Source organism: Ostrea edulis, chromosome 2 (genome assembly GCF_947568905.1).
Source record: "Ostrea edulis chromosome 2, xbOstEdul1.1, whole genome shotgun sequence".
In the NCBI taxonomy this organism is placed as follows: Eukaryota; Metazoa; Mollusca; class Bivalvia; order Ostreida; family Ostreidae; genus Ostrea; species Ostrea edulis.
Window position 1 is genome coordinate 33,325,170 of NC_079165.1, and position 11,449 is coordinate 33,336,618.

The 11,449-nt window shown below is 39.1% G+C and overlaps 1 protein-coding gene across 6 annotated transcripts in view; it reads right to left on the reverse strand.

Moving 5' to 3' along the window:
• LOC125680473 (multiple epidermal growth factor-like domains protein 10) overlaps positions 1-5,325 on the reverse strand; it is a 35,860-nt gene extending 30,535 nt beyond the window's left edge. For 5 of the 6 annotated variants that reach the window (XM_056153786.1, XM_056153787.1, XM_048920089.2 and 2 more), the window contains exons 1-4: positions 5,218-5,305; positions 4,884-5,075; positions 3,829-4,053; positions 1,975-2,112 (exon numbers count right to left, since the gene is read on the reverse strand). In XM_056153786.1, coding sequence (XP_056009761.1) covers positions 1,975-2,112; positions 3,829-4,053; positions 4,884-5,075; positions 5,218-5,281 — 619 coding nt within the window. In that variant the 5' untranslated portion in view covers positions 5,282-5,305. Of the gene's footprint in view, positions 1-1,974; positions 2,113-3,828; positions 4,054-4,883; positions 5,076-5,217 lie in introns of all 6 variants that reach the window. The other variant, XM_048920087.2, reaches the window with a different exon arrangement.
• Between the last annotated feature and the right edge of the window lie 6,124 nt (positions 5,326-11,449).

The following is an 11,449-nucleotide window of genomic DNA, read 5'->3' on the forward strand; positions in this document are numbered from 1 at the left end:
AATCAATATTAATCTATCATCTATTTTAAATAACCTGCCGCTAAGAGAGCGGCCATTGATGTTTAATTCATGACGTCACACCGTCTGTTCCGGTTTATTTCATCAGTAGCACTGTAAACATGACAAGTTACGAACAGTTAAGTCTGGAGCCGTATAGATTTTATCCCGTTGTTTCGCAAGAAAAAAAAAATGAGAGAAGACGTTCAGCCGAGTCGAAGACCAGGCAGACGGTAAACGTTTCTTCATACAAATGTCTCGAACCTCAACTTGTCATTACGCAAATGATGGATCTACAGTTCACGTAATCTTTTCTTTTCAAATGACTTGGTTGGGTCGGGAATTTCGAAAAAAAAAATCTTTTTTCACATCTCCCATTTGCATTTAGTGTAATTGACTGCTTGACAGGAAGGCATCAACGTATTTATTCGTAAGATCTACCACGTGCACATCTTTGATGATCTTAGAATCTCATCAAAACCGGAACAGACGGCGTGACATCAAAATTATTGATTTTTGTCGTCTTGAATACAAAGGAGTTCCACATCATGGCAGCCTCTATAGATAGCGGGAATTTCAATTTTTAACGTTTTCAAATTAGTACTGAAGCTTATCTAGGCCGTATATCAACAGAATAGTATGACAAATTTTTATCATATAATTAATCTTATCATTTATCATGTAAAAATCTTTTGGGTTGCCTTTCCCTTTACGCCGATCATGATAGATTAATCAATATAAACTACATATAGTATTCTTAAGCCCCTTTCACACATTCACGGATGAGACGCCGGATCATCCAGGATTGTTAATCCCTGATGGTCCGTGACCATCCGTCATCACCGTGTACAAACCGTATTGCATCCGACGTCGTCCGGCTTGGTCATGCCAAACCGGAAAAAACAAATAAAAATGTTTAATTTTCCCTCCGGATCATCCCGGAAGAAAATCCTTCATATTGATCCATGTAGGTACCGTGTACCTCCGTGTGTCAACCCAACAAGTCTGTGTAGCCACTGAAGTAACCGTGTAAAGTCCGGAGTCATCCGTGTACGAAAATTTTTTGTTGAAGAACACGGATGTCAACGGTTTGTACACAGATTGTTCCCGGTAACAACACGGACATTCACGATAAACGCCATTCTCTACCCAGAGTTCCGTGCGCTACTCTCAGGCTACGCCTCTGTCAACGGCTGTTTCAGAAATCTTGTAAAAGTTACTAATATCCAACATTTATGTTTTGGACAAAATATTTAGTCCTAATATTATGAAATGCTTTTGGTGTAATTAGATTGAAGCTTACTGTGAATTGTTTAAAATCTGTTTTCTGATCCTACTATTTCGTAATATGCGTATGAATGTAAGACATTCACGTGGTGGATGTGAACGTGGAATCAAAAGTAAGAAAAGCTGTAAAAAAAAAAAAAAAATGCGATAAAACTTGTAAAAGAACAGACAACAAGCTGAATGGTAAAAATGTACTTATCAAAGTGCCAGTAGGCTATGAAAAGAGCCTGATGTATCACTTGTTGCCAGAACGGGAAACGAGAATTATTGTTTATATCATGTGATTATATTGTCACGTGATTCCAAGCGTTGACAGAGGTGTAAGTGAAGCTTGCGTGACGCGCCCTCTGGTGAGAGAATGGATAAACGCAGGGGAGAAAGACTATGATAATTCGAGGACATCTGCGTATCTCCATGAAACAATTGTGGATGAACCTGCAGAAACCGGAGTGAAACCGGCGTTTTCCGTGTCTGCATCGTAAGATCGTGTTGACACGACGCCGGATCACCCCGGATGACTAGAATTTTGCATCCAGCGTCGACCTGCTCCTGATCCGTGAATGTGTGAAAGGGGCTTTATCAGAATTTAAATCCTAAACAATCAGTATGCCTGTCATTGCAATTACTTTCAAATAAAGAATCGTTAGAAATGACAGTAAATCATAATTTTTTTTGCCTTAAATGTCTTACGCTTTTCACATTTATTCCCGGTCCAACCATCTCTGCAACTGTAACAATCTCCGCCCTCAATCCGGCATATATTATCCCGACAGTTTTCTGGGCAACGTTTGTCACAGTATAAACCATATGTCCCACTCTGTTCACATCCTGCAAACCGTCAGTTTACTATAGTACAAAAAGGCAGCAGTGATAATGAGACCACTATATAAATGTACATGTGTCACTAGTTCTCCTTCAATCAGACGCTCGGATATTTTCGTCAAATCCATCGTAGATCGTTGGAGTTGACGGAAACAGCTGAGCAGTATGGTTGGAGTTGACGGAAACAGCTGAGCAGTATGGTTGAACGAGACTAATAATGTCTCACTTACAGTTGATTAGCATACACTCTTTAATATTCATTACACAATGTCCAGAAGTATTTCAAAATTCTATTATCTTCAAATTTGAATTAAAACTGCTTATAATTAAAGAATATTTTTCAATGCATATTTATTTTAATCGAGAATTATGTTGGGATAATGTGAAAAACTGCTTCGTTAAGAATTCAAAAATAAAATCACTACATTTTGTACTTCTTGGAAAATGTGATAAACTGTTTCACTGAGGATTCAATCATGAAACCACTATATTTTGTACTTCTTCATCGTCGGAAACCCACGGTCGGTCGCTCTCTGTTTACTTACCGTGGAACACAACGCCAGTATTTTCGCTGAAAGGTGTGTCTCGGCTTATATATGCGAGTGGTCGCTTTACCATCCCTTATTGCGATATTCAACCAATGAAAAAGCCCCTTACTTCCAGTCCTCGGGAGCATGGAAAAAATGCTTTCGAAGCGAAGAATTTGACTACGTTTAAGTTGGAAAAGTTACAAAACTTTCACAGCGAGATGTTGTATCTGCATTATTGAAGCGGGGGGGGGGGGGGGGGGGTATTTGTGTCTATAAAGACAGGGGAGGAAAAAGCCTGTGAACATTACCACAGGAGTTTGAAATTTTATCAATAAAGTCAATAAAATTCACTTGATTGACCAAGCCATGAGCTATGCGTTAGCATATTCGCTATGCTAACGCATAGCTCATGGCTTGGTCAATCAAGTGAATTTTATTGACTTTATTGATAAAATTTCAAACTCCTGTGACATTACCAAGCGTTTACTACTGCGTACGAGTCTATGTACATGTCTACATGTTCAGCATTCGTGGTCTCGCCACTTTTATCCATCATACGGGAGCAATGTGGGTTTTTTTTAACGGACTTGGTATTTCATAAGTTTATATAGGTATGTTAAACTTACTTGCTTATTAAGTACTGCCACAATTTGAGCCAGTAATTGTGACCTTCAATCTTTACATACCTCTCTCGTGTAAACACAATTGATTTCTCACCCACGCTAATTACAAAATGACATGTGAACGGGATTGTAAGACCATATTTTCATTCAAATTTGCATCTAATTTTTAAATTGTATCATGCATAACTGATTTTATTCACGTGCCATGAAGCAGTGATGATAATAAACATACCAGAGACGGATCCAGGATTTCCGAAAGGGGGGAGGGGGGGGGGGGCACATGTGAAAGTGAAGTATTAGCCAAAATAATCAGTCATTTTAGATGCCAAATCTGGAGTTTTTATCATATATATTTCATGGTGGCACAACAAAACACACACACTTTCATGGGCGCCGCCATTACAGCTGACACTTTGAGTTCCGATAATACTTACGTCGATTCCCATTGGTCCTCGATAGGTCACGTAAGGTCATGCATCTTAATGAGTTTACAAAAATATCAGCGTTGTGTACCGGGGGAGGTTAACGGAGAGCGACAGACCGTGGGTTTCCAACGATGGTTTTCTTACCCTCTACTATAACCTCGCAAACTGGAGAGAACTTTAAAACAGCCGAATTCGCATCATCAGACGCTACTGCATTATGGAATATTACGTAACGTGCAAAGACCTGACAATTTCCCACTAAGCCTGGTAGTACATAGCTCAAGGCATCCTTAACACACAGAAAGCTGTTTTGCCACTGAGCTGTATTGGACAAATAAACTTCATAATTGTGAACTTGTCCTTGAATACCTAGACGTGAAAAGAGAATTAGAAAGTTAGAATGCAGACGTTCGATCAATATTTTGATAGCACGACATTGTTGAAGTAAAGCAACAGAATTTCACTTCCTTTATAAGCTACATGTGTACCAGACTACAGAATGTTGCCTGGTTGGTTGAATGAAAAGGACATTTGTAACTTTAAATGAATATTTGATTTTATGTTTCCTCTTTTATCATTGAACCTATCTGTTAGCCTGGAGAGGGGATAAACACTAGGGTGATGGGGGTAGACACTGGGAAGGGGGTGGACCAGGTGTCTACCACCCCTTACCCCCTCTTCCCCTCGATCCTCTCTACCTTTCTGCACCTCTACCTCTTGTCTCCTCTTCTCTCACCCCCTCCATCCGCCCGAAATCTCCTAGGTCATTTTCCGCTGATATATATATATATATATATATATATATATATATCCAACAACACTCAACATCCAAAGTGTCGGATCTAATAGTAGATATGAGGTCAAATATATATATATATATATATATATATATACAGAGAGAGAGCTGGGAGAGAGAGAGAGAGAAAGGTCCTCAGTACCCCTTGCTTGTCATAAGAGGCGACTAAATGGGGCGGTCCTTCGGATGAGACCACAAAAACTGAGGCCCCTTGTCACAGCAGGTGTGGCAAGATAAAGATCCTCCCGGTCAAAGGCCGTAAGTGGCGAGCATAGGCCTGAATTTTGCAGCCCCTCACCGGCAATGGTGACGTCTCCATATGAGTAAAAAATTCTCAAGTGGGGCGTAAAACAATATACATCCAACCAACCAACCAAAGTAAATACGGTACTTCAAAACATACCAGAAGTGTTGTAGAATATCGAAATTCTGGCTATGCTTTTGACTTCCTGGAGATCTATGTGCCACGTCACAGGGAAGCCATCTTCTGTGTTTACGCATGTGGAATGGTCTCCATCAACTGCATGGCTGGCTTCACATCCACGACAGGGATGTAGGTTACTTTGGATTGTGGGTTTTCCAAGAGACAATTTATCTTAAAATATATTTATCAACTTGCTCTATAATAATTATATTGATTTGCTTACACTTGACTTACATCAAATATAAGTTCATCAAAACGTTCCAAGGGATTTACTTAGAATGACAACCTGGTATAATTACCAAGAAATGCTTACCATATCCTGTACAGAAATGGAGCATGGTCAGTAGAGAGTAAAAGACGTGCGGTAGAGTTCTCATGTCTTAAAGTCCATGCATACTTTCAACGTTGTAAACCTTTGAACAAATCTTATCTTTGCAGGTAAGTTTCTTCCGGGTATCACATTAATCACCCTTATCTGTATCAGTCTGTGCATAGCGGAATCATCTTTTTCACGTGCAATCAAATGCTTACCACATGTTGTCACAAATAGATTAATGAAAGAGAGTACGATTTTCATCTACATGTATTTGGGGTAAATTTTGGTATCGGTATTTATTTCGTGTTTTTTTTTCACTTGCTTTTGTTGTTTGCTTTTTAAATCATCATAAGTATGAAATAATAAAAATAAATAATGCTCCTGTTATTGGTTCACAATCAATTATTTAGATTTTTTCAGTTTTCCCACAAAAAATCGTAAACATGTAAGTAGACCACGTAGATACTAAATTGTGTATATAGCTACCAGATTAAGACAGCATTCATTACAACTGTGGCGGTCAGATGGGTTCAGTCACTGGTGGCCAGGTATAGCACCTGACTGGAGATTCAGGAGACCGGCTTTGAATCCAGGTCTGGTCTGTTGCATTTTCTCACGTTCTGTTACATTTTTTAACTTCCTGCTACATTTTCTCACTTCCTGTTACATTTGGTGCCGTGACCAGGAGATGAAAGGCTATGCAAGGGGCAGAGGAGTCTGGGTTCTCTGTCTCCAGGGGAGAGGAGTCTGGGTTCTGTGTCTTCATGGACGGGGACAATTTAAGGATGAGGGAAAATGTAGTAGTTAGGGATATATGGACCGTGGGTGACCCGGGTAGCTCGTTGGTTAGAGCACCTGACCAGTAATGCAGGAATCCCGGGTTCGATCCCTGGTCCAGCTATATTTTTTCTCCTTTCCTACATTACATTTGGTTTTGAGGTGAAAGTCCTGCCAGGGGCAAAGGGAATCCTAGTTGATGTCTTCAAGGTGTGAAGACATTTAAGGAGAAGAATGAGGCGGTCAGACGGGTTCGATTTCCGGTGGCCAGATAGCTCAGTTGGTAGAGCACCTGAATGGAGATTCAGGGAAACCCAATCTGGTCCGTTGCATTTTTTCCCCTTCCTGACACACAACGAACGTACTCCGTCAATGGAACAACTTACGTTTACCTGTAAACCTACCAGCACTATCGTAACCCCGTCCTTTCATGGTTTGAATTACCACACCACAATAAGAATTTCGGTGTTGTTTGCAATAGCTTTGCCGTCTTCGAGAAACCCATGAAAGATGTTTGAGACATTGCTCATCATCACTTTGTGCTACTCATTGTATATATAATGTTAACAGTTGCTCTATTGTAAAGAGAGAATTCTAAGCTTCAATTTTGTTTGAATCATGGTCAGACATTTTTTAATAACGTGTCCTAGCCCAGTGTTGAATAACCTTCAGATGTGGCGATGTTGGAAAACGAGCGCAATTCAACACTGTAACCGAAGACACATCACATTGGGCAACTGATTGTACTTTCTTATCTCTTGAGTGGAGAAGGGGACAATTAGATAACAGTTGACATCAATGCACAAGTATTCTGAAGTTGATGTTAAAATGATGTTGGAGTTCCTCATTGACAATATCTTCATAGTCTTTGGTGATCAGATCTTCAAACAGTCTGTTGGTACTCCTATGGGCACGACTTATGCTCCTTAATAGCTGACCTGTTTTTTTTAAAATATTTTTATGAGACAGAGTTTATTCAGAAGCTTCTACATGAGGAGAACAATCTCTTGCTGTGGCCTCCAACTCGACATTTAGATATTTTGACGACGTTTAATCTCTTAATAATCACTTTCATTTATATGTCGATTCGATGTATCTCAGTGAACTCGAAAACAAAAGACACCACCTGGCCTTTCACATTTGCCTCGTACTTAGGTATTTCATTGAACTTTGATGTTAAAGGGGCATGGACACAGTTGAGCTGAAAATTTTATTTTTACCATTTTTATTTGCAGTGCTTAACTAACGTTTTTCTAATGATCAACTAAAATTTGAATATCAGTCGTTGAATTACCAGTGAGATACAGTACTCATAATTCTTTGTTATGTAAACAAAGCTCGTGCTATGTTTTTGTTTACAAATATATTGCTTGATAGAAAATAGCATGTTTAAAACAACATGAGATGAGCTAAACACTAGAAACTATTAAATTATGTCCAGAATTAACTTGTAAATTTAAAAATCTGCTTTAAACGTACTTTTACTGGTATATCTAGCCTATAGGTACACAAAAACAGAGCACGAGCCTTGTTTACATATATAACAGAGAACTGTGAGCTCTGTATCTCCCATGTACCTCGACAACTAACATTCAAATTTTTGCTGACCATTAGAAATACCCTAGTTAAGCCTTTTAAACATTAAAAATGGAAAAATAAAATTTGAAACGTTTTAGCTCAAATCGTGTCAATGCCCCTTTAACGACAAACTAACCGCTAAACTTTGTGACAAACGGGATAACTTCAGGTTCTCCATCGTCAACTTCCCATATTTATGTAGCAATATTATATTATCAACTGCATATGGTGTTTATGTCTCTCAACCGATTCGATACTCAAGAGCTTGTTCTGCATATGATCAGTTTTTAAATCGAGGCATGCTACTGACGAACAAGTTGATGTTACAGAGGTTTTAACGGTCTCGTTTAAAGTCAGCATTTCGCAAATTCTGTGGTCGTTTTAGCGATCTAGTTTGCCAATACAACCTATCATTGGGTAAAATGCTATCTGGAGTGTTTCATATCAATTGTTTGACTGTTCTTTACACACTGATTTTGACTAAGGATTACTCCATTTACTTTATCAAGATAAAGGGCCCACAGCGGGTGTGACCGGGCAACAGGCGATGCTTACTCCTAGGCACCTAACCCCATCTCTGGTGTGTCCAGGGGTCCGTGTTTGCCTAACTTTTGATTTTGTATTCCTTAAAGGAGTTATGAGATTGATCACTTTTCGTTATATTCACCTTTTCATCCAGCTGAGGGATGCTTTGCTGCAAAAAACAAAAGCTCGGAGACACTCAAACAGTTTTGGACCATGTTCTACATTAAAGGAAAAATGTTCCCAGTAGATGACCACCTACATGCTATCCAACAGTTATACCAACATCGCTGTACAGAAACAGGTGTTTAAGGATGGATTGAACATACAAAAGTTCTAACACAATTAACTTATTAGTGACGAGATGAAAGGAGTACTGGTAGTCATATGGTTGGATCTATCCAATGCTTATGGTTCCATGCCTCATAAACTAGTCCAGCTCACACTACAGAGATATCATGTGCCAGGCAAGATTCAAAAGCTGTCCAGGAGTTACTTTAACAGACTGCAATTGAGGTTCTCCGGATTTCACAACATCATGACAGCGTCTGTACGTTCAAATTGTCACAAACTGTACAGTTTCAGTAACTTTGTTCTCGGTGGTTATGGACATGATAATGAAGTCGGTGAAAAAGATTAGTAGAGCTCCATGAATGAGAGTAGGCATGGGACGACACCCTGTCAAAGCGTTTATGGACAACACGACAGTCAGTACAAGGACCTTCATTGAAGCAAGATAGAGATTGAAAGAGATTGAGGACGTCATCAATTGGGCTCGAATGAAGATCAAACTGACAAAGTCGAAGATCCTTGTGTTAAAGAAGGGAAGGTTGAGTGGAGAGAAGTTCAAGGTAAGGGAAGATATTATCCCCTCAGACACAGGGAAAAGCGGTCAAGTGCTTGATAAAATACTTTGATAACTTGTTGTTTAACAAACAGAACGTGATTGATACCAGCAAACAATTGGAGAACTTGATGAATACTATAAGACAAAAGTGTTTTGCCAGAGAAATACAAGGCATGAACTTATCAGCATGGTGTTCTTCCAAGAGCTTTATGGCCTCCACTATATGACGTACTGTTGACAGCAATCGAAACATTGGAACAGATGGCCAGGAGTTACCTTAGATGACTTGCAGTTCCCAGGAGCTTCAGCAGCGTTGGTCTGTACAGCACGGAGGCCAAACTACAATTACCATTGGCATTCACAGTAGAGGAGGTCAAGGTCAGGCAGTTCCTGACGCTGTGAAACAGCAAGGATATCAAGGTACGAGAGGCAAGAGTGAACATTAACATTAACAGCAAAGAAGACAGTTCAAGAGGCGGGGGCACGTCTGGGACACGGTGACATTGTGCGCAGTGTAGGGATAGGCAGACAAGGACTGGGTGTAACATCATCAGTAAGATGGCCTACAGCGTCAGATGTGGAAAAGATGTACAATGGAGGAGCAGTCAGGAATGGTGAAGGCGGTTGGGATGAAAAGCAGGAAAGCTGACTTAATTGGGAAGGGGTAAACAGAAGAATTTATCATGGACCACAAAGCACCAAAGATTGCAATTCCAACTTATAAAGTCTGCTTATGACGTGTTTCCCACTCCAATCAACTTCGCGATAAGAGACATACTAGATTATCCAGACTGCAAATTTTGTGGTAGACCAGCCAACTTAGAAAACATCCTGTCTACATGTTCAGTAGCTATGAGAGATAAACTATACACGTGAAGACATAATTAGGTTCTATTTCTTCTTGTAAATGTGTTGGAAAGGCGAAGGAAGAAACCCAAGAAGATAGAATAGAAAACGCTGAACATGTACCAAAATTTCGTTGCAGACTTTCAGCATCGAGACTGGAGAGTGTGGTACCTTCCAGTGGAGATGGGATGCCAAGGATTTCATGGGCAATCCATATAGATGGATTACAGGTCGTTTGTAACTGGTGTGGAGACGACAACTCATCGGTCATCTGGGCAGGGATACAGAAATGACATTCATGTGATTGTGGAGCACTGGAAAGTGTAACACTAGTGACATTTTTGTGTATTGGCAATATTGTGATTGCAACCAGTGTGTTGCAGCAGAGACATCAGGAAAAAGGGCGGAGGGCTAAGCGGTTCCGGGCTGGGACTTAATCACCCCAGTCAGTGCACATCTGGAGGTTGTAGTAGACAGCGCCGAAACAACCTACGAAGGAGGACCCAACTGATGACGGAACTATGATTCGTCTTTAACCACCAAGATGTATATACACTGTAGTTACACATCTCTAATTTTCCTAATCGAGAAAAAAATCCAATGCCATTCCCAGAGGGCTGGCAGTAACAAACTTTACATGCATCCAATGTCATTCCCAGGGGACTTACAGTACAAGGAAACTTTACAATGAAAATTATTTGATTCATCCGCTGAATGACTCTCATTTCTGACTGACGTCATCATATTGCCTGTGCCTCTTTTCGTTATGGAATACCTGAGTTAGTATGCACATGAGATTGCAAAAATGTCCTTACCTTTTCAAATGAGATACACTTTTAATAAAATAAATAAGTATTACAGATTCTGAACTTGGGTCTTTGAAAAACAGTAAAAAGTCAATGATCAAAGGGATCTTTAAATAAATAAATAAATTTTAAAAAAAACTGTCAAAAATATATTTTTTAGAAAATTTATAGAACTTAACTAGGATATATATTTGTGAAAATGTCTAAATGAATTATAGTAAAAAAAAAATTCTAAGGTAGGATAGCTTTGTACAGAAAATGGTCTATATAATGATGATTTCATATGTTGCATTTTTTTCTCTCGAGTAATGACAAACCAAACCACAGCCCTGGACCGTTATTAAAATATCATGCGTTACGTCAACGAGATAATACATTTGTATCACATACGACATCGTGATACCAACAATCTTTGGTTAGATTGGCATTATCACGCCACATCAACGTAATATCGTGATGTCACATGGCATCTAACTTTATACTTTTTACTGAGAAATTCACAAAATATGAACCGATGCAGCATTCAATAGAAAAGTTTATCATACACTTGATGTCGTGATTACATTAACCCGACACAATCTAGTTAACCTGCTGCATGGGACTCGGAGCAAATTAATTGAGTTATGCCTAGTGTAGAACTTATGTAGATCTAAATAGGACCTACGTGCTATTAGTACATGTATTAGGTCCCTGTCATGTATATCGATGCTAGTGTACTTTTGAAAAAAAATAATGTTTCTCTTAATTTTATTAGGCTAGAATATTTTTGTAAACTACTTCGATATTTATTTTTTATTTTTATTTTTTAGATAATAATAGTTTTACTTTTCATCAAGTAATTTTCTGAAGAGAG